General features: G+C 46.1%; 1 protein-coding gene across 1 annotated transcript in view; it reads left to right on the top strand.

Moving 5' to 3' along the window:
- DNAH9 (dynein axonemal heavy chain 9) overlaps positions 1 to 23,773 on the top strand; it is a 186,023-nt gene that overhangs the window by 141,442 nt on the left and 20,808 nt on the right. Inside the window, exons 60-63 of the mRNA XM_055796132.1 lie at positions 700 to 893; positions 4,335 to 4,483; positions 7,964 to 8,091; positions 21,278 to 21,505. Of these exons, the coding sequence (XP_055652107.1) occupies positions 700 to 893; positions 4,335 to 4,483; positions 7,964 to 8,091; positions 21,278 to 21,505 (699 nt within the window). The remainder of the gene's footprint in view (positions 1 to 699; positions 894 to 4,334; positions 4,484 to 7,963; positions 8,092 to 21,277; positions 21,506 to 23,773) is intronic.

The raw sequence follows: 23,773 nt of genomic DNA, 5'->3' as shown, positions 1-23,773 counted from the left end.
GAGCTGCGGCTCACGGGAATGCCAGCAATGTGCTCTGCTATCAGACATGGGCTCAAAATTCCCAGCTCCCAACCAAATCAGGTATTTCTAGGATAACTGACAGCAGCAAGTCCTTGTAACCTGAGTTTTTTCAGTTCTGGTTTCAAAAGAGGAGAGCAGATTTCTTCCTGCTTTGGGTTATGGAGAACTGCACTGGGGGCAATGCCAACTTCTTTCATCCTGTCCTGCATTGCCACTTCCAGAATCCCATGTCTCGGCACCCGTGCTGCAGGAAGAAAGCCTGGATGCCATGCGTGCCTTCACGGGCTGGGGAAGGGCATTGCAGTGACGTGGGTGCCAGTATCAGGGAAGGCTCTGTTGAATACAGCATGATTTTAGAGCTGACGTTCCGTGGATGACCTTGAGATGCATTTCAGTTCAGGAGATCTTTTGCAAGCATGAAACTACCCTCAGTCATAGGTTCCTGTGGCCTTGCACATGGGCCAGTTTGATTGCTGTTCCTGTGGCAATGTGCTGGCAACAGGGTTGGGAAAAGGTGAATGAGCAAAGGCTGGTCCTGGTGGGGCTCTGGCTGTGCTTCCCAGGCTCCAGCTACGACCCTTCTGGTGGAGCAAAACACAAACAGTCAGTACTGTTAGGAATACTGTTCGGAGATGTGTAGGGTTGCTCCTTTGAAGACCTTCCTTCATTTTTTTGCAGGCGCTCTCATCCATGGAGGAATTCAGAAACCTGGATCGGGATATTGAGGGGTCTGCAAAACGGTGGAAGAAATTTGTTGAATCGGAGTGTCCCGAAAAGGAGAAGTTCCCTCAGGAATGGAAGAACAAGTCAGCTCTGCAGCGCCTGTGCATAATGAGAGCCATTCGCCCCGACCGCATGACCTACGCTGTCAGGTGGGGATGCTGCCACTACCGCTGTGATGCTCATTAGCAGGCAGCTTTGGGTCTGTGTCCTCTAGGGAACAGGAGTAATTCAGGAATATGGTTAGCTTTATTGTAGAATGTGAGTTCTGCAAAATTATTTCCTATAAAGGAATCTGCTGAATGAGTTGCCTCTGAACTCTACAAGATAGTCAACGCATTTAACTGGAATTTCCAGCTTAGGGAGATCTAACCCCCACACCACCAACAGTGATGGAGCAGTAGATCCAGCACTGGATGGTGGGAAGCAGAGATGCCAAGTCAGAAATGAGCATCACCGTACAGGTGTTACGTGTCTGCTAGAGCCTTTCAATCATCAATACAGCTTCTAGAGTTGATTAAGGCTGATTTTGGTTAGTAGATCCTTTAAAGCTGTTCCTTGGGCACAAGAATAAAGTGTAGAAGTAAAACAAAGTCTTACAGAGGTTTTCCTTTTATTTTTTTCCTGTAAAATGAAAAATGTATGTGATGTTAGTCCTGAAAGTTGTAGTTGTAAATTATGTAGTGAAGGTAACTAGGCGAGTCTAAACCTCATGAAGGTATGCAAAAGCAATATGCTTGTTCCAGGAGAACCTAAAGGTCTTTCACTCCATTAGGACTTGTTTTTCCCTTCTCGGTCCTAGTAGCCCATGATTTGACATTTCTGCAATGTCTCTCATGCTACTGCCTCTCAAATAGTTTATATTGCTCTGCCATCTGGCATGTGCACATATATGGGTGCATGTAGCAGATTGTATTACTCGATGTATGAACTAGTTTTCTGGTTGCACTTTAAAATTCACAGAAAAATGCAGACAAGACTGAGTGAAGTCTGCCTGTGGTCAGTGTTACTATGTTTTATAAAAACAAATACTATAATTTATCATGATCATACCATTCTAAACCATCACCTTTTTCATTTCTAATTCTTTTAGGGCTGGGTTGTCCATGTGGTCTCTCAACTGAAGATTGCTTTTCCTGTTGTTGATTAGTTTGAGTAAAATAAGCTTTTGTTTTCTGAACTTTTAATGCATATTTAATTTAAGTTAAATTCATTTATTTCAATAAAAAGGTGGGACTCATATACATCAAAAATAACTAGAACATTAAGTTTCAACACCTTTCATATTGCTTTTTTTATGAAAAGGTAAAGTAATCCAAGTTCAAAAGCTTGGCTGGATATTTTTAGGGTCTGGACATTTCGAGCTTTTCCAGTTGCAGAAGAATATTTCAATTTGTTTTGTTTCTCATCTAGAAGTAGGCTAGAATGTAAACATGTGCAAAGAGCAACAATTCACAGCGCCTTCCCAAAGACCTTGTTTGTAGATGTTTGTGACTAAAATTCTTCTTGAAATACACGATAGTCAGACACTAAGCCTGAAAGGCTCAAGAAGAGCTTTTGTTTAGGGAAATCTCATATCCCCAAAGCAAATGTGAAACTATTGGTGGTAACGATGGCAGCCAAAATGTGTTTGACTTCCTGGTTCCTCCTTGGTAGGATCACACTCCTCGGAGCCTTCTTCGGCCAGCAGCTTGGCTAAGATGGGCACTGTTCCCTTAGCGAAGGAATCTGCTGCTCCTGAGAGCTCCACCTCTCTGGCAAACGTGCGAGTCTGTTCATGTGTCCTTCTCACGTCTGTCAGTGAAGCCCGGTGCTCTGATGTGGGAAGGAAAAGTAGTCTTTGGATTGAGCCCTAATACAGAGAGCATTCCCGACAGCCACCACACAAAAGGCTAATGGTCACCTGGTGTCTCATTTTCCTAAGCACAGTCAAAGTTGTGCTGTGTCTGTTTGTGACCCTTCAAAAAGTTGGGGGGCTTGTAGAGCACTGGGGAGCTGCTTGCTCTGACCATGAGGATGTCAGCTCAACACCCCTACTTGGTAGCTCCCATGCTTCCACATCCACGATGAGGTCAGATCAGTCCAGCTACTACTAGCAAGGTATAACTTGGTCATGGTGAAGTCCTTCCAAGAGCACTGGTACTTCTGGCTTGAGGGATAGATCTTTGAAACCATGTGGAAGGACTAGGGTCTCTTAGTTATGACTTTTCAGATAAAGGACCTTAGGCACCTGTGGCTTCATATAACCTAGAAAAGCAGTAAGCCAGTCATTTGTCCTGCAGGGTATTTTTGCTTTTTGTTCTGTCACCATTTCTCAAATCCTACCATTTACACTGTGAGCCACCCCTATGAACACCTTGTTTGGAAGACCCCAGGAGTAGGCACTCTTGCAGTCCTGTCTCGGAGGGCAGGTCTCCCTTTCCTGCACGTGTGGTCCATTTCAAATTCTCCAAGTCACATTGGTTGTGTTTCTGAATCTCCAAGGCATCATTTCAGAGAGTTTGAGCCTTCATGTAAAAAAACAACGTTGTGGCCTCATATCTGATGAACTTTTCAACATTTTGTGGACTGAAGCCTTCCAGCAGTGCATTAGCAAATCCTGACCCAGAACAGAAGTACCTACTTGAAAGAAGTACCAAACAAAGGAGAAGCTTTTTCTTTTGCAATCCCTTAGGCATTTCTATTCCAGCTGCCTTTCACTAGTCCTTCAAGGAGACTGTCAGCTCTCTTAGAGGGAATTCGGCAGCCTGATTCTGGTGTCATCTACCAGGTGAAAACTGGCTGATGTTTTTCTTCTCTGTGGTATGGAGATTTTCAAAAGGCCTGAGACATGTATCTATGCTAGAGGAGTAACTGCTCATTCCTGGGGTTTCAATACGACATTCCTACTTTTGATTCAATGTTCACTGTATCCTCTTTTTTTTTTTTTTTTTTTTCTAACTCAGTGATTTTGGAAGCTCACCCTGGGGAAATTCAGCCTGGTTGTTCTCCCTGTGCTGTATTCTGTTCAGGCAGCCATTGTGGAGATGAATTTTTTCCTGTTCACTCAGTTGTGTTTTTCTTTGTGACTCTCATGCAGAGGCTGAGCTACATGCACTAGATATTCTTGGAGCTCTTCCCTTTTATCTCTCCAGAACAAAGTAATTTTGTAAATCATGTAGACTCTTTGTGACAAATCTAAATGAACGCTGTTTCCTCTCAAAAGCTGTATGGATTACAAAGGACATGACAGTTTTCTATACATTAACTTACTTCTCTCCTGAGATGCCTTTGTCAGCATCAAGCCAGTACTTGTATCGAACTTCTGAACACTGCACTGGGCTGGTGGGTCCCACTGCCTTCCCTTCTTGATTCCTTTCGTTTGTCAGATATTGGTGTACCACATGTCATTTTACCCCTGTAAAAAGTGCCAAGCAGTCTAGAAGCCCAGCCTGCAGGTCCTCTCTAAAATTATTTCATGCATTTTTTTTTTAATTTAGTTTCTAACTTGTTTGTAGCAGCAAAATCAAAACTAATTGATTGATTACTTGCAGGGGAATCTGTCTTTTCTGAACAATACTAGACTGGCAAAAGATTATCTTTCTTTCTGGCAGAGATTTTGTGGAAGAAAAACTTGGCAGTAAATATGTGGTAGGGAGATCCCTGGATTTTGCAACAACCTTTGAGGAATCAGGACCTGCAACCCCAATGTTTTTTATCCTATCCCCAGGAGTCGACCCACTGAAGGATGTGGAGAAACAAGGTAAATAAATCATGTCTCTAGGCAAACCATGGCATTGCTTTTTATCTTCTGCATAATTATCTTGGCATGACATTCTTGTTCAGTTTTTTCCTCATCTCTTTGTAGATAATGGAGTAATCTGTTAAAAATAGATAATTGTGAGAGGATGTGATTGTTTTTTTGTTATTTTTTTCTTCTTTTTCTTAAAGGTTTACAGATTTTAATCTAAAGTTTAAATTAAACTTGTCTCTTTCCTGCATTGCCTGGATTCCCAGTTCAACCTGCAATGATTTCTGAGTTGGTCTTGTACACAACCTATAATTTACATTGCAGGTATCTAATATGCTGTCAGATAGCCTGCTTTTTGCCAGCAAAGGTTGGACCAGATGATCCTTAAGGTCCCTTCCAACCTGGTATTCTGTGATTCTATGATAGCTAAAAATAAGCAACAGTTCCCTGAAACCGCTTGCTGGTTAGGGGCAGAGTTTCCTGGTTTTAATCCCAGCCTTCCTGAGCTGGTGTTGGTGTGGCCGTAGTGCTGTCGGTTGGCTCCAAAGCTGAAGGGGCTTCAAAGGGACCCTGTCTGAGAAGGCAGTGACTCCCCTTGTGCACCACCCGCAGCAGTCAGTGCCTGTGTCCTAAGAGTTTGCTCCGCGTCTTGGCTCCACCAGGGAAGGGTTACCATTTTCTGGCTAAACATGGGAATTACTCAAAAAAAATAGCTCTGGAAATGGGGTCACTTCTGACTGTTGAACAGAAGTTACTGCAGTCACTTCTTTCGAGACTGTTAGAACAGAAGGGCTCCATTCTTCTGGAGCAGAGGGGTCAGATGCCTTTAGGTGCTGCTCTGGGGCTGCTCCAGATTGCTGTTCCGATCATCAGATGCCTCTTGTCCTTCTCCAGCAATGTGTTCCACATATCTCCAAGACCATGACTTGTGGTCAAGCACCAATGTTCCTGGCAGTGTGGAGTATAGTACATTTAAACTGTGTGAGTTACGTATCAGACTACCCTAGCAGAGCTGCGGGCTGGATTTTAGCAGGAAGATCTCCAGACTAAACACCAGCAAAGCTGGCAACCCCAGTAGAGAAACCAGTAACACTGAATTAAGCCATCATCCAGGCGAACGGTGGAAGAATGCTGACCGGTGGATTTTTTTTCCTCCTTATGATGCAACTTCTGGCTCATCCCAAAATAATGTTTGAGTCAGTCTTTACCCACATTCCCCCAAGCAGCTTCCAGAGATGTTAAAGCCCAGTGCAGCCCGGCCACAGGCCAGCTCGCAGTTCTTAGTCACAGGGAATTCCTAGGCTTTGTGTTGTGTTTGGTGCTCCTGCTGCCCTGGTACCAGCTCTCGTGGTGAATGGAAGGGGCCGCCCCTGAGGAAGGTCCTGTTGTGTGCCTGGCTTCCCTTCGGAGCCGCGGCGGTGATCCTGTCTCTCCCTGTGTTATTTTATTGTATGGGAAATGAAGCACTAAAATCCAGCCATGAATGGTTTAATTGGAATTGTAAAGACGAGTGTAGCTGAGCACCTGGGGTTAGTCAACCAGAAAAGTTACAGCAAGTAAAAATGAAAAAAAAAAAAAAAATCTAATGAAATAAAACTATTGCTTCAGTGCAGCTGCACTGGCCTTAAAGCCTGCCACACTGGGGTTTGGATTGGAGTCAGTATTCAGAATTTTCTCTGCCTTTCATAAGGTTTTATTAAAGTGTAAGTCTGGCTAGGTAATTCTTGTGAATGGAAGATGGCTTCTTCCAGATGCTGCTTCCTCATGGGACTTTTCCTTGGCAAGATGGGGAGAACCTTGCAGCAAGCACTGCTGGGCTTGGAAAGCTTCCCCCCTTCCTGGGACACCATGACTGAGTGTTCCCTCACCTCCCCAAGCCAGCAAGGGAGGAGAAAGGCTGGCATTGCCTTTGGTGAGGCAGCCAGCACAGACTCGCCATGTATCCCTCTGCAGTCCTGTTGCTACCTGTGAGGTGGAAATAACAACCGATACAGATTTTATTATTAATCACCTGGTTTGGGGCAGCACCCTGCCTTCTGTAAATTTGCCCCATCCCTTCTTGAGAGGGTGGGTCTTGAAGGCAGAGGAGATCAGCAGCTCTCAAAATCGGCAGCCACCAGAGATGGTGAGAAAGAAAACTGGAATCTCTAAAATTTGGGGAGAGCTGTGTCCCAGGGGGTTGCTGTAGTAAAGCTAAGCAGAGAGCCTGAGCAACTGGAAGTTTGGATGTTTGTTTTACTTATAGCCATCTGTTTCCAATTTTGCACCAAGAGCTGAATCCAAGTCTTGCAAGACAAATCTTTTCCTCATTTTACTATAAAACTTCCCTGCTTTTAGCAGAAATCAGGAATTAAGGGTGCATGGTCCACGTGAAGGCAAATCTGCATGCAGAGATAAATGTAGGCAATCCCAAGGGATCAGCACGTGGGGATAAGTGTATTGACATCCCCCTGTGATGCATGGAGCCAGCGTGGCTGTTGGGCTGCTCCACTCCGGCAGCACAAACTGGGGCTCATCTTCTGGGCAGCACACAGCAGAGATCGCTCGCTCCAGGCACCTGCTTCTCCTGTGAGATGAGGAGCAACTGACATCCTCCGTCTTTGGGTGACAGGTTCAGAAAATGAAGCAGGAGATCTTTAGCTGTGATCACCTAAAGGGTCTGAGGCACTGGAATGCTACAGAGAAATCGGGGGAGTCCGAAGCAGTATCACAGGCTAAATGAAGCAGCACTAAACGGCTGCCATCCTTCCTCCAGAGTGGGATAGTGAACGCCGTGGGGTTTGGGGTTCGCACCCTGCCCTGTGCAGAGGGGGATGCAGGAGGGGCTGTAGGAGATGCTCTGCAGCAGCCCTGGGAGCACCCCATCCCACCGGCTCTGCCACAGCCCATCACCGTGGCCTTCCCACAGGCATGGTGGTGCACCCAGAGGCAATTCCACACCTGCCGAAGGCTGTGACGATCCACATGAGATTTGGAGGGCTGGCTGATCCCTAGACCCAAGGCACCTGGGAGGCCACAGGAGGCTCTCACAGATCTTATTTCAGCTGCTGAACGGGTTCCTGGCCCTACTGCTGGCTCCAGCACGCAGCACAGGGTGCATTTCCCCACCGAACAATGTCTTGTTCAAAGCCTATTTAATCAGCAGGAAATGATTTTAATTTTCTATCACCGTAAAATATGTTTATACACAAGGTTGCAGGGGAATAATGTTCTTTAAACAAGAGGCACTTTGTAATAATGTACCTTTGTGTTGATGCTGCTCTGTAATTAAAAGTAGTTTGGAAGAAGCCACTGCTGTGTTCAGTGCTTTGGCAAGAAGTGTGTGAGAGACAAGATAACTGTTATAAGAAGTGTGATAGCTCTTCTGCAAGGGTTTTTGATAAGACTGAACTCTGCCTGGCGGCTGCTGTGTGAGCTCAGCTGTGCCGCGGGCCGTTCCAGGTAAAAGTGCTGAACATCTTTTTTTTTTCTTTTTGTCTTCTTTTCTTTTAGGGAAGAAACTTGGTTATACATTTAACAACAGGAACTTCCACAATGTTTCCCTTGGACAAGGGCAAGAGGTAGTTGCTGAACAAGCTCTGGATCTGGCTGCGAAGGAGGGTCACTGGGTCATCCTTCAGGTACGGTGTCTCTGGGCACGGTCCCGGTGCCCTCCCAGGTTACCTGGTGCTGGCCGTCCCAGCAAGGGCAGCCTCTTGTCCCTGCCTGGCGGGAGACGGCACAAGGTGCCACCTGCGTGTCCAAAGCAGCCACCTGCTAACGGGATTTTGCTGCTATCTCTTGCTTTTATTGGGCGTTGTCGTTTTGGTGTTCTCACGCTTTGAGCCTCCTGTAGGGTGTGTAGGTGTAGGGAGTCTGCTGAGGGAAGGTCATCCTACACTTTCCCATCCTTTTATTTGCTTCATGAATAAATAAGGAACTTTGTTCTTAAGAGCTGTTAGACTAGCTCCCTTACTACCGCTCAAAACTTCCCAGTTGTTTAAATGAGCAATGAGAATGTGCACCGTAGCAAAGGCAGAAGCTATCTGCAGTGCTGCCGGTTGCTTTATGCATCCCAAACCAGGTAAATGTTTAAAGCTCTTATCACAGCTCAGCAAAATGTTTCAGAAGCTTTTAGGACGTGAAGGGAGCTCTGTCTTTGTCAAGTGCTCTCTGGAGCCACTTATTCACTGAGTGCTTGGGTTTGCTAATATGCAGTCAGTGATGCCAGCTCTCATTACAGGTCTCGGAAACCCCTCTGATTTCTTTGATGTGTATTTTATAAATGTTTATTATTACTGAATTGTTTGGATAAAATTAGGTTAAGACAAAGCTTTGAGTCCTGATCTGAGCCTTCAGGCTGGATTTTGAATTTAAATTAAATGTCATTGACATTTTGATCTTAATTTTTGCTTTTTTTTGCAAGCTCCCTCTAAGGTAGACAGACAATGGTGAGCTTTTCAAGAGCTTTTAATACAGATGGCTGCAGTACCAGCATCTGCCTTTGAGACGTGAAGAAAATATGCAGCTTTTTGAGACATATTCTACTTGGTAATGCAAAACGAAAGGGTTCTTTTCTACATTGATGGTTAGATCCTGTAAAGGATCTATTGGCAATGTCAGCTTCAGTATCTGTTGCTTCAGTGCTAGCAGATGAGTACTGGGGGCCTGAAGTATTTTTATTTCAACCATTCACATCTTCTCCGGCAGTCAGAGCAATCAGCATGAGGTCTCAGCAGATGCTGAAGGTTAAATCAGAAGAGCTGCAGAAATTATACTTATATGAAAGAACAGTTTTGGTGGTTGTGCTAACTGGTTTTCCAGCAACACCTGCCAAGGGTGACCATCGCTGGTGGCACAGAGCAGGCAGGTTCCCCTGCGAGCTTAGCGAGAAGCTCGATTCAGCTGGCTGCTGGCAGGTTTTGATGCAAACCATGGGGCAAACTCAGCGGTCACATGAGTGGCCATTAGGACAGGCTGCCTGGTGCCACTGTTGTGTCTCCTCAGGGTCAGTCAGTCATCTGGGATTTTCTCCAGTGTTGTCACAAAACTGGTAAAACTTTACACATGTAAATATTCTAGTTCTGTGTTGCGCTTGGTTTGGAATAAGGCAATACAGGCAAGACTGATGCAACACAGAGATGAGAGCTCCTTCTTCCTTTGTTTTTTATAGTCATAGACCTTCTGAGCCATCCAGGCATCAGGGTCCCGCTAGGAGCTGGAGTCATGCCTTGGTGGCACTTGGTGGCTCGGGATGGAGCTGGAAGCACGCAGCAGGTGTTGGAGGCAGGCAGTACCCTTTCTCTCTGGGATAGGCATGTGGTGGGACAGGTGATGGAACTTAATTGTCACCCAGACTGGCCAAGCTGCTCAGCTCCAGAACCTGCCTTGTATCTCACGTTGCATTCCTGTCTCCTTCCAAGGGCTGGAGCTTCATGTAGCAGGAGAAGGAGTGGGAGAGCAGCCTGAGGGACCAGACAAGTGTCCCCAGCATTGGCAGACAAGATTTCCCTGGTCAAACAAAACTCTTATGGCGCATCCACCTGAAATGCAATGGCTCTTTGGATAAGCTATTACAAGATTGGACAAAGCATTTTCACAAGGCTGAAATTCTGACTAGTAAAATCGGTACCAAACTCATCACAGCAGGAGTCAGTGGGTAAGAGTCCCACAGAAGGTTCCCTTGTCATTTCAGTCATAGGTGCATCACAGCAAATATTCGCCATATGGCAGTTTATTTGGCAAGATCTTTCCTGCAAGGCTTTTGATGACAAATACCTTGCAAACAGTTTCAGGAGTGGTTTTAGATCATTCACACAGGATCTGTACTGACACAGACAACTCAATTTAGAAAAATGTCCCAGGATTTGTGGATAATTGCATTAATAATGGAGGACAGAGCAGATCTGAAGAGGCATTCCGGATAGTTTTACCCAGGTTAATCAAACTCACTGTTTGGATGCTGCATGCCACCCATAGGACAGTTTTACTCGGGCTTCCCATTTGCTTTTCAGCAGACAAAAAGCAGTTGTTAGGTTCATGTCTGGATTTAGCTATCCACTGAACAACTCCTCAGCTCCAGTGGAGCAGAGCTCCCTTTCCATGCATTGAATTTGCTGTCTGATATCAACTCATGCAGATGTCCTCCAAGACAAACATTAGATATGATCACCTAGATGGCTTTTACGTATGTAGTTCACTACTGGTCCTTGATTGGAACCAGAAATAATGATAGTCAAGTACTTTGAGCAATAATGAGTTGAGGAATTAGGTTTTTTGGAATGGGTTGTTAAGGGATATTGAAATGGTTAGGAAGTCCTTATTGGATTACAGGAGCAGAATCACTGTTGTGTTGGGAAGGGCTGCTGTCCTGGGACCAATTTCTTCCCAACTGTATTGACCAGCCAGTGTTGCCTTCTGACATCGTAGCATCGTAGGAGGCAAAATAAAGAAAATAGCATCCATGTCCCCTGGGAACTTGAACGTTTTTTTAGCTCTCTCTCAGAATGGAGATTTTCATGAATGACTGATTTTATAAGAAAGAACAGCAGAAAGCAACCCAATCGTTCATTCCCATGGAAAGAAAATCGCTCTCACACTGGCAGAGCCTGAGCAGTGCAGCTTCCTGCTCCTCTAGCATCAGCATTGTTCCCGCCTTGTAGCTTCAGCTTTGCTGAGCTCCTACCCCTGGCCATCACGGTGCCCATGCTGATACTATTTGATGACACAGATGATGAGAGAATGAAGTCCACAGATAAAATTGTTCTCTGCAAATACAGATGGTCCAATAGCAAAATAGGGGCCCCCTATGGCAAATGTGCAGTTGTCTGAAGGAGAACTTGTTACCTGAGCTGCACAGACAAACCCCGGCACAAGCCCAGCAGCTGCTTTTATCTAAATACTTGGCATTGAAGAACTGAGGATGATCTTTGTGCTCAACAATAATCAATTTGATATCAGGTTCAGCTTCTCAGTCTCTTTAGAAATGGTTCATAGGTTTGGAGGGGTTTAAACCAGATTTTTCTGGCCATGATAAAGGCACAGAATTTGGGTCTGATACTTTCAGTTTAGGTGGGTACACCGTCTAACTACTTGGCACTGAGCTTCCAACGTCAGCTCTCAGATGTAGTTTGAAGCACTAGTGACAGCTGGTGGGAAGGGGTCTGCTGTGGAGGCAGGACAACAGTGAAACAACAGCTTGAAAGGCTAAGAAAGTTTGACATATATTTAGATTTTTATGTTTTCACAAAATCACATTTTCTCACGACCCTTTTTGGTGCCAGGAGGGATTTGGACCTGCGGCCATCACAATCAACACATGATGTTTATCAGCCTAATAGCAAAGAAAGAGTGAATTTTTTTTACATATTTACAGGTGCATGTCTGAGTGAACTGATGCAGGGAAAAGTTCAAACATTAGATATTCCCAATTTAATTGTAGTCTTCATCCATTAGCCAAAATGTCACTTCCCTCTCTTTGCAATTAAGTTAATTTAATTCTTGAGCATCTTTCCATTTTCATAGGTTGTTGCTTCACTGGGTCAGCTTCTATCCAATGTACTAAATTGGATAGCAGTGAGCTCCTAGAGCAAAACTGTAAGAGATTCAGACATTGGCAGAGCCCTTCTTGTTGCATCGTAAATACGATGGAGCCTTTTTCTGTGCATTTCGTGAGACCTAGCTACAAGCAAAAGAGCTATATTGTCCATTCAAGGCACACGCAAGTATTTGGCGCTAAGCTTCTGCTTCAGTAAAGAAAAGACTAATTTTCCTTCCAGCCACAGTATCTTTTTATTCCTGGAAATATATATAAAAGAAGGAATGCCCACTCTGCCTCCAGTTCTCCATGATTTTTGGACCAATACTCTGATGGAGAAAGGTGTTGTATTTCAGACAGCTGTTTTCCTTCCTGCCTCATATCACAACAGCCATTCCCAAGTTTTTCCAATTGCTGATCCACGTACAGACCAGTAAGTAATCCAAATACTCATCTGGGATGGAATTAAGTTTCTGTTGGGCTTTCAATACCTTTGTAACATCTGCAGTCCCAGTTCTGTTGTACAACTGCTCTGGAAACCTGTCTCAGGGTATAGTTTTGGGTTAAAACACAAATGTGATGGAGTCCTGAAAATAAAGTTTATTTTCCTCCATTTCTTGAGATTAATCAAGCAATTGTCCTTTGTGCATTTCACCTGCTCATCACCTTTACATCTTTATATCTAATGAAGTGAAATCTTATAAAATAAGCCCCAACATTGTCTTCAAAACTTTGGGGAGTTCAGGTCAGTCCAGATTTTCTGTAGCTCATGCTTATTTGCTCTCTGGCCTGGCAAGTCCCAGCAGTTCCCCCTACCAATGGCTGCATGTGGGCTGAGGTCCAGATCTCAGCTCGGTACTGTGGGGTTCCAGCAAAGGATGAAGTACTGGGTTGGTTGGAGAAGAGATGAGAACAGACGCAAATGTGCATGTCAGATTCTGTACACATACAACTGGCTCCATATGATGCCTGTTTTTCTCTTGTCACATTTGACCAAAAGAAAGAAAAAGCCAGAGAGACACTCAAGCTAGCAGCTGCGGTTGCAGCAGTGGTCTCAAGGCACCTCTTCAGAGACAATGTCCTGCCATCACCTCTCCCCTGAACACCCTCTCCTGTCTGACCACTGACTGCTAAGTCCAGCTGAGCTTCTGCTTTGCCTGGGTCCTACCAGCCTCTTGTGATACCCTCATCACTCTCTTTTCACGCATTCAGTCCCCATTTACTCTTTTCTTGTATTTGTCTCTGTACCTGAAGTCGTCCTTCCTCTCTGCCACCATCCTGCAGCAACATCTGTACCTGTCAATGAAGCGGTGCTAGGGGACGTTGTGGGGCTGGAGCTCAGCTGCCTGTCCTGTCCTGTTGTCTGCACAGTCTGCTCCTGGTGCTTGGTTGAAGAGGTCTGGTGCTCTCCTTGGCCATTCAGGAGTGTATAGGCCAAGGATCATTCCCAATAAACATGTCGTATACCAGTAAAACAGGTCAATAGTGTAGAAAGGGGCAATTGTGAACAAGTCAGCCAAGGAATAAGTAGTCCTGGGCACATTTCATTTACTATCATCAACACTAAGGCATGTCTGTGCCAAAAGAACATGCAAAATGTATTGTACTTCATTCCAAAAAAATGTCTTAAAACCAGTCAGGTGCTTGCTGATATCCTGGGAGTGTTGCAAAGATTTCAGACCAGCCCTCTTTGATTTTTGTCTTCTGTTGCCTTTCTCTGTTTGTATCTGCCTCCTGTGCACCAGGTCACAGAACAGCCCGTGCTGGCCCAGCTTGCAGCAGAAGAGGGCTGGTCTCTCACTGGGAGGAGGGACCGCAGCAGGCATGTGTGCGTACAGACCCTGAAAGCGGTGATGCTGCCGCAGCACAGCTTTAGTACAGGGCCAGCGGTGGCCCAGCTGAGATCCTGAGCTCTAACCAAGGTGTAAAGCTCCCTCTGATGCTCGTGCTGACGTGACTCAGCGTTGTCAGTACTGGTGTCGCTGGACCAGCGCTGCTTCTGTGTCTGTTGGTGAAATCGCACTGCAAATTGTGGAGGAGAGACGCCCACGAACAGGATAGGAATAGATGTGCAGTTGCTAGTGTAGCAAAAGGCAGAGTGGTGCCATCATGTTCTGAACTGATCAGTGGCTAGGGTGGTGGGCAGAGAAGTGACACTGCAGATAACAGAGCTACTTCACTTGGCCTAGCCCAAGTAAGATGATGGGGAAATTCTCAGGGCCCAGCAAGTCCAGAGGAACAAGCAGCATGTTTGGAGGTGAGGCTGAAGGATAACAGGTTGCCCTTGCTCTGACGTGCTGTAACCCTCCCCCTGACAGCACGTGGAGAGGCTTGCTGGGAGTGGAGGGCTTCAGGGAGGGCTCAGGTAGTGCCGGCTGCAAGGATCAGATGTGCCCTTCCCTGTCAAGGGTGAACGTGGAGTGGGGTCTAGAAAAGCCTCAGGGTGCTCCTGCAGAAATCCAAGCACTTCAGGTCAGTGAGAACGTGGTGCAGCCCCGCTGCCTGCCCAGCGGGCACCCTCGGCACGTTGGCTGCTGCAACTTCTAAGCTCAGGGAAAGCATGCACCACAGACAGGGTAAACCACCTCTGGTGCTTCTAGAGCTCTGAGGTTGCCTCTCTCCACGGTGAGGAACAGCAAGCTTGTTGCTCAGAAACAGCTTGGTCTCATGGACAGGAGCAGGTGCTGGTGGTAGGGTCTGTGCTTATCCATTCCGGCCTCTGAGTCCTGCTCATGACCTGCTCAAGTCCATGATCATAGGGCTCTGTGGAAGGGTGACGCTGATCCTGAGTATGTGTGGCGTCTTCCATGTGATGAAACGTCATATTACCACTGATGGTAAGCATGGCCAAGGGAAGAGACTCTCTCCCCTTCCCTCTCCCTGTCCCTTTTTTATACCCCAACATGATGCAGTGAGTATCGAAGGGCCAGGCTGTCTCTGGGCTGCGAAGCCTAGCTTTCAGGTTTACTGTAAAAGCAGTGACTGTTTTCTGAGAGCATCTTACAAGAGAATGAGACTTTGTAAAAACAACTAATTCTCATTGCTCCGGGAGGCGATTTGTGATAAGGCGTGAAGGAGAGAGCCACTTTCAGAAATGTGAAGGGTCTCCAGTTGCTATCAGCAAAGGGAGTGCATTGTGGAGTGTGTGCTCGTTTATATATATAGTGCTATTTCTGATGGTTGCTATAGCAACACTTGCATCCTGTGATATATGTTCTGCCTTGTGAAGTACAAACACACAAAGGTGCTTGGAAGTGAATTCCCAAAGAAAAGCCTCTGGTGCTCCCATCTTCTTGCACATGCACCCTAGCTCAGCTCATGCAGCAGACCCTTATCCTCTGGTACCTGACCTCAGTCACTCGTACTCCGTAACACAAAGTGGGGAAATAACACAGGGCAAGGTACTGTGGTAACAGTCAGAGTGCATGGGAAAATGTTTCAAATTTCTTTTTTACCTTCCTTTCAGCAGTTTGTTTTTTTAGCAGGGTTTGGTCCCCAGCCTCCATTTTTAAAGCAAGGTAGTGAATCTGAGACCATTGCCTCTTTCTGCCTGCAGCACAGACCTAGATATGAGCTGTGAAAAAACAGAGGTACTAGGGAGTTGCTTTTTGCCCTTGCACAACAGCTCTTTCACAGACTCCAAAATCTGGTTAAGAAAAAATGTAATAAAGCAATGAATTACCTTGCTGTGTCCTGGGTAAACGTGTCTTCAGGGGGTCTTTTGGAATGAGGATGATGTAAAACTCATCAGTGCAGTGTTAACCGCAGTGTGGGGTTTAGGGAGATAGTATTGGGAGTGCATGAAACCCTGAGCCAAAGGAAGGTGAACAGGCTGGACTACCCCCTCTTTCTCCCGAATAAGGTCTAGAGGTAGCCCATGAAGTTGGTGGGAGGCAGGTTTCAAAACAAGCAAGAGAAGGTGGGTCTTTGGTCAACATGTAGTGTTAATGCAGCGTTGTCTTTGTTGTTACTGATAATTTACATATTCAGTTATTATGACTGTATATGTTGTCATTAGCCACGTGGTGTCAAGTTGTGCTATCTGACTGCTGAGGATTAATATGCAAAAGTTTCTTGCAAACCTTTGAATCCCCTCCTCTGCCTCGGTCTGGGATTTGCAGACATACTCATTTGATCAAGTCATGAATTCTTAGTACCAACCCATGTTTTACTGCAGGTACACCTCTTCTCCATCCCTTCTATCACAAAAGGATAGTATATAAATGCAATCAATTATCGTTAGATTAGAAATATTCCCTAAGTCAGCTGTTAGAAGGCAGTGATACTGGCAAATAATGATCATTGGTGCCGTGTCAACACAAGCAAAAGCAATTATTTTTCAGCCATCTAACACAACCAGAGCAGATGTAGGAAGAAACTACCAACTGAAGATGAAAATACTTCAGGTCAGCTATATAGTCTGTGATTAAACTAATAGTTAATGCACAATTTTTCTTTTGCTATTTTGTTGGGCTCTTTCCCTATATTACTACATCTGTGTGGCTGTTTGAAACACTTTAGTTACGGGTTTTGGTCCCCTCCTACTTGTTTTATTTTTGGACTTATATTATTGGACTTCTGTTTTTAGAGTGAGTTGGTTGCCTGGACCCTGAGGATTGCCTCATCTCTTGAAATCCTAAATGCGTCAGGCCAGTACTGGTGCATCAGCGGTCAGGTATAATTGCGTCTTGTCTACTGCTCTTCACACGGTCATTGTCTGCAACGAAGGAATGCTTCCCCAAAACATGATTCCTTTGCTCCGGCATCTCCTCCTTGTCTCCATTTCATCTATGTGACATGAGCACAACCCTAAGTCTTTCAGGGGAGGAGACTGAATTTATGCAGTTCTAAGTAAGAAATGTTGTTCCCAGCTATATGAATCAGATTTGGGGCAACAGGACCGGAGGGTGCAAGGTGTCCGTGGCTTCCCCGAACAATCATTCTCTTGACTGATGTTTCTGAAGCAGCTGCTGTCTCGGAGATGGAGGCTTGACCTATGGCAGGAGTCATCTAGCAATTTGACTTAGGGCATCAAGACAGCCCCATAAAATCTTGTGCAGAAGAGGGCAAGATTGAAGCTAGCAAGCAGCAGACAATGTGGTATTTACATCTAAACCATGGAGGTCTGGTGCAAGGAGGCAGGAGCACAGGAGCTTTTCCTGAGCTCTCGGTACACTTTGTACCCAGCCCCATAGAGGGTATGACAATGGAAATAGTTAAGTACATATTTTTAAAAGATGTCTTTTGTCTTGAAAACACAGTTGCACACTTGCTATTTTATTTTCTGATGCTTCTGAAGCCAGTGAGAGTAATGTATCTGCAGTATTCCTAAAAGGCTTCTGAAAGCACCACTCACCTCCTTGAACTTCAAGTGCCTTCAATAGAAACAGCTCTGCCTGACCCAGTCACCTTGTCCAGGCCAGGGGCAGAGCTGGGCACTTTCACCAGTGATCCATTGGATGTCCTGCACACATCTGGCTTAGGATAAGATGATCTACCTTCTCCATGACTCTCTGGTGGGATGGCTAGTTCAGCTGTAGACATTTGTACTCAGGCATACCCATATCCAGCACCCTGAAAACTGGTACGAATCCAGAGGCTTAAAGCCATTGTGAAGGCAACTTGTACTGAAGCTGCGCTTGTGCAACCAAAAACAGACTAGAGCTTTTGCTTTGCGATGCTTGGGAGGGGAGTTACTCTGAAGGAGGCAAGCATGCCTGCTAGTCCAGCTGCTTGTAGAAGCTGGGTCACACTGCTTGCAGAGCCAAGACTCAGATCTACATATGTTGCTGTCGCTATTGGGAATCTAGAAGTCAGCCTTCGCCACAGTAATTACATACATAAATAGAGCAAAAAAAATAGAGTTGAGATACCAACTGTAAACATACTGATCCTTAGCAGGATCCCTCCACAAAACTGAGAGGTGACACTGATTTCTTCACCCAGGACAAGGCAAGGATGTGGTAGCGTGCAAGGACAGTTGCTGATGTGCAAAGGGGGCTGTTTGATGTGACTGAATTTTTAATCTCTCCTCTCCTGAGGCACCCCAGATCCTCTGGAGAGATGTATCACCATCTGGTCCTTCCTGCCTCTTGGTCCAGCTCTGAGTGCTGACCCACCCCTGCAGCAACTGCAAGTGCTGCTAACAGTCCGTGCCAGCAGCACCGCTCTGTCCCAGCCCGTGCCGACAGGACCTCAGCTTTGCCTTTTCTGCATCTGTGCCTCCTCTTCTGCAGTCCTGCCTGGGATCTCTCTGCAAGCAGCTCACAAGAGGCACCTGAAACCTCCAACAGGAAAGTCAGAAGAGGATTCCTGTGTTCTTGCGAGGGAGCTCCACTGAGGCTCCTACGTGGCATCAGTGCACAGCACCCCTCACCGGGGCGGACCGACACGCTGCCTGAGGGAAAGGGTGTATAAACAGCCCAAGTGTGCAGTGGTGTTTCTCTCCGTGGATCTAAGCTCAGCTTCATTCTGTGATTCTCTCAACTTTGACAAAACCCCAAGACAAAACTATCACAGTTGTAGTTATGTTGCACAAAAATGTGTGTCCACTCACTCTAAGCTTGCAGCCTGCTCTGTTCATCCCTCCATTCTTGTTCTTCACTCACCCCCTCCACCCTCACCTCCTCTTTCTCCAAACTGGCAAGTCCACGCCAATTTAGTGTCTCCTTATGTGGCAGCTATATCCTTTTGGGAATAAGGAGGTGAGAACTAGGTGCTGTTTTCAAGATGAAGGCCCACCGTGTGTCTGTGGATTGGCATAATAATGTCTGCAGTTTTAGTCTCTGTTCCTTTGCTGGCCTTTGATTGCTCTCACGTTGTTAAGCACTGAACTATTATTTGCAGGAAATAACTGCAAGGACTCTGAGATCTCTTCCCTGAGTGGTAATAGCTAATTCTGAACCCATCATTGTTTATATCTATAGCTAGGGTTGTTTTTCTGTGTGCATTACTTCGCATCTATCAACAGTGAATTTCTTCTGCCATATCACTGCCAGTCACTCAGATTGATGGCATAATTCTGCAGTTCTTTACCACCCGGTTTTATTTTCAATACTTGAAATTACTTTGTCTTATGACTAATTCTGTCAGCTCACTAATCATTTGCTCATTCAGGTCATTTCTGAATATGGTGAGCAGCTCCAACTCCGTCAGTACCTTCCCACCCCCCGTTTCCTGTGTCTTAACCTGCTGGTAGCCTGAGAGACCTTCCCTCTTAGCTGCAATAACAACAGTAACTGAAAGACAAAAAGATAAATAGCTGGTACTGATGCAAATCTGAGCATGGAGATATACTGGCTCCATGGGAGCAACTCTACCACCATCCGTGGTGGTGCCTGGAGCTGCCTGCTGGAGCTCACCTTCCTGGCAGCTGCAAAAGGAGACTATGGTAACAAGCTCAGATTTAGATCTTTCCCTATTCGCTCTCTAAAATGGGTCGCACGTTTTAGATTCCTGGTTTTCTCGAACTCATACTCTTTGTGTGTTAATTCGTGGTGTGTCGGAGCCCCTGCCAGTTTGCCTGGTGCATGCCTAGGGGTAGCAGGGGGATTCCGTATCTGAGTTGCTCTGGGGCGGTTACCATCTGGTCCTAGTAAATCGTTATTATTAGTTTACCAATTTTTCCAAAAACCTCTTCATCTGCTGCTTTAGTTTAAGAGTCTTTCCAATGATTAAGGAATTGGAGCATCTGTCGTATGAGAGGCTGAGAGATGTGATTATTTAACCTCAAAAAGCAATGGCTCAGGGGGCTTTATCAGTGTGTTTAAATACCCCATAGCAGGGGAAGTACAGAAGATGGAGCCAGACTCTTCATAGTGGTGCTCAGTGAAAGAGCAAGAGGCAATGGTCACAGATGGAAATAGAGATTTCCCTTAAACATTATTATTTTATTTTATTTTTTTACTGTGAAGGTGGTTGAACACTGTCACAGGTTGCCCAGACAGGTTGTGGAGGCTTCAGCCTTGGAGGTAACCAAAACCCCAACGGGATACAGCCTGCTCTGGCTGACCCTGCCTGGAGCAGGACGGATGGATGGATGATTTACAGAGGTGTCTCCAGCATCAGCATTTGTGTGATAGCACCGTGTCACAGTGGGGCTCTCTCCAAGCTCTGCAATGAACTTTCCTGCAAATATGAGCTGCTCTGTGGTGGCCTTGCCTTTCCTGGGCACTCTCTGTACACCTTGATCATCTTTTAGTTTTATAGGCTTGCTGGTAGGTTTCTGGTTTCTGGAAAAGGCTTTATTATTAGTGTTTATGATTTTCAGAATATTGCTTCTTAAAACATTTTCTGGCCTTATCATGACTGGATTTTGTGCTGTTCTCTGTTTTTCTCATTTGGACACAATTTCCACTTTCTGAAGAATGTCATTTTACTCCTAATAGTCTCCATTACTGTGCTATTTAAGCACGAGAGCTCCTTTCTGGTCCCTTTTATAGGTGATATATATTTATTCTAAGCCTCTAATATGGCTCCTTTATGTAATTTCCTTTCCACCTCCAAGCAGTTTATCTTTCTGGCGGCTGCTTTTAATTTAAGTTTAGCAAATTCCTTGTCCTGTCTTTGCATGGGATAAATCACCTTGCAGAGTGCCTGTGAACACAGTCAGCTGGGATAACACACTAACTTTAAAATGACAGTGGGTTTAGTCCATAGAGCCCTGCTGTGTGTGACCTGCCCCATTCCTGATACAAAAAAAAGCTGGTTTATTGCCTGGAAGCTCCAACACTGTATAGGGCTCTAGCTGAAAAATCTGAGGCTTGTCTTCATTTATTTCGCCATCTCCACATAATACTGCTTGATTTTCTGACAGATATGTCTAATCAGTTGCATGAATAAATAAATATTTTATGTTAAAGGTCTTTGTAAAACCACCTGCTTGACTTTTTTTCCCAGTAACCGATATTGAGGGTCCTCACTGTTATTCTGTTAAAAATGAACAAATGTTTTCATTTGAGCTTGGTAGATCTGGGGGAAGAGCTCTACTTCATCAGCCATATATTACTGTAGCAAGAAGGAGAGTATCACCATTAAGAACCCAAACAACCCAATAGCGGCTTGCTTCATTGCTGGTGATTTATACTGATTATTTTGAATTTAAGACTGTACTTGATGTAACAGGATATTTGGGGCTGTGAATTGCACACAGGCACTACCAGGACAAGTACCAAATTCCGGAGTGTAGCCTTGGTGGTTGCTGTTCATTGGTGTGATGGATTGGGTGCCTGCTCAGCATGAGTGTCAATCTGGGGGGACTGATGAAGCCTTGTTTCCTTTGTCCCTGCCAGAACATCCACCTGGTGGCCAAGTGGCTGAGTTCTCTGGAGAAGAAGCTGGAGCAGCACAGTGAGGGCAGCCACCACGATTTCCGTGTCTTCATTAGCGCGGAGCCGGCACCCTCCCCTGACACCCACATCATTCCCCAGGGCATCCTGGAAAACTCCATCAAAATCACCAACGAGGCCCCTACTGGGATGCATGCAAACCTGCACAAAGCCCTCGACAACTTCAACCAGGTAGGAGCACAGCAGGGCTCGTGCTGGTGGATGGTGACAGGTTGGCATGGAGCAGCTGGAGCCCCCCGTAGGGTGTGAGGTGTGTGGCCATCCCCCTCCCAGGCAGCAGGCGTGCGAGTCCCTTTGCATCGGGTAGTCTCTGGGTCCAAAAACGCCCTCCTCTCTTCTCCAGGAGCTGGGCACAGGTCTCTTTCCAAGCACTGATTTTTCGAAGAGACGACTCAGGTAATCCTGAACAGCCTCTGTCTTGCAGAAGGTTGCAGGATACCAGACTTCTGCCCAGTTTAATCATTTTTTTTCTCACCAATGCATGGTCCTTAGGCTATTTTGTTACAGAATCAAATCTGAATGCAGCATTTGGGGGACTTTTGTCACCTTTCAACTTGATTTCTCTGTCACTTCTTTTTGGGCTGGCGAGTGACATAGTGCCTCCAACACCCAAAGGCACAGAGAGGCGAGCAGGTTAAACCTTGCTTTCTTGCCCTTCTGTTTAACCAGGATTAGAGGTTCAGAACCGCCGATAAGGTCCAATCCCACGTCCCTCTTCGGAGCAGCGTAGGGGGACTTGGTGCTGTGCGCCCTGAGGCCGTTCAGCTCAGTACCTCGCTGTTCCACATTAGAGCTGAAATCTCCCTGCAGGGAGGACCTGCTTTGCCAGGCGAGGGTAAATCTGGCCGTCTGGAGCAATGCTAGCCCACAAGAAGCATAGCCGATGGCAGGTCACTCATCACTTTCATTGCATGGTGAGCACACGTGCGCAATCCTGTTACAGCAGGCGCTCTCCCTGCTTCTTGCTGCTAGAACTGCAGCCGAGTCTCTTGTGCAGGGGCCACAAAAGCAAAGCATGTGGAAATGATGGGAAATATTCTTTCCTTGGTGCCACGGAGGGTATGGATCAACGTTAGAGTTGTAACGTGGCGGTTAAATGAGCCTGCTTTGCAACCTTGCTCGGCAGCTGTGGGCACCGCCGGGCGGAGGGCTGCCCAGGGCAGCACACGTGCCAGCAGCCCCGGGGAGCAGCCTGCCTGCCGAGGCATGCCGGAGCCTGGCCGTGCTTCTGCTGACCCTGCTTCCCGCGTGGCACAAAGGCGAAGGGCTAACCACTGCCTTTACGGTGGTGCCTTTCCTAGAGACACAGGCCATTGTGTTCTGCTGCCCTGAACGGCTTCAATCGCACATCGCTGTTACCTCGGCATGCCAAGCTCTCACGGCAAGACCCTGGCTGTTAAACCTAGAGCAGCCAGAAGGTGCTTGCACCCCTCGGACTGCCTTTGTAGATCACTAGCATCGAAGCTACCGTGGCGCCTCTGTTCTGCCCATGACTGTGCCAGGAACACGCAGGGCAAACCTTGCGGGATTGCTTTCCTTTCTTTCCATACAGCCTCTTGTCATTTGGGACCAGGGCAAGAGCAAGGCCAGCCTACTGTGGACCTCAGCAACGGTCCATGGGGCAGAGAAATCAGGGCAGCTCACAATGAATGTTGCACCTAGACACTGGTATGGAGAGAACCTCAAGTGCGGGAGCTAACACTGCTGAGCAGGTGAGGCGGGGAGGTACCACACAAGGATTGATGCGAGGAGTCAGGGAAGGTTATTCCATTTTTATCTACTGTCATTCATCATCTTGAACTCCACAAAACATCCTGGAAAGCAAGGGAGGGGAGAACCTTCACCCCAAGTAACGTTTTCATCCTGCCTCTGCTCATCTCAGTCAGATAGTAATTAGCATTTTCTAAACTGCTGGAGTATTATACAACATGTCTTATCAGAAATCCTGAAGTGAGTAGGTGGGGCCCCTTTGCACCTCGTTTCCCAGCTTTGTACAGAATGGATGTTCAAATTTAGCTTTCAGCTGAAAGCTACAAAGAAGGCCCATTATTCTGTGTGGGGAATATTGTTCTGCTTTGTAGCTGAAGAAAAATGCACAACTAAATAGAGAGGCTGAATGAGACCCAGCTGGATTCTTAGTGTTCATTCAGGCAAGCTCCCCTTGAAGTCCAGGGACATTTGCTAAAATGAGAAAGGTGTTTGGCATCAGGTTGTTGGTAATGAAGAGAGCTTAGAGTGCTGTCTAATCAAGGAGAAAACATGGTGTGGGATGTTCCTGATCATCTTAGGCAGTTAGTCAACATCTTGCTCACTTCAAAGTAATGGATTCCCCTTTTTCATCACAGCCCCTGAGCTCTGTTAGCTCCCCAGCTGATTAGAGGTTTAACACTGTATTTTTTTAAGATAAAGATAATGAAGGGAAGTCACACGGTGCCCTTA

This window comes from Falco peregrinus, chromosome 2 (genome assembly GCF_023634155.1).
Source record: "Falco peregrinus isolate bFalPer1 chromosome 2, bFalPer1.pri, whole genome shotgun sequence".
Classification (NCBI taxonomy): Eukaryota; Metazoa; Chordata; class Aves; order Falconiformes; family Falconidae; genus Falco; species Falco peregrinus.
This window is presented reverse-complemented; position numbering and strand designations above follow the sequence as displayed.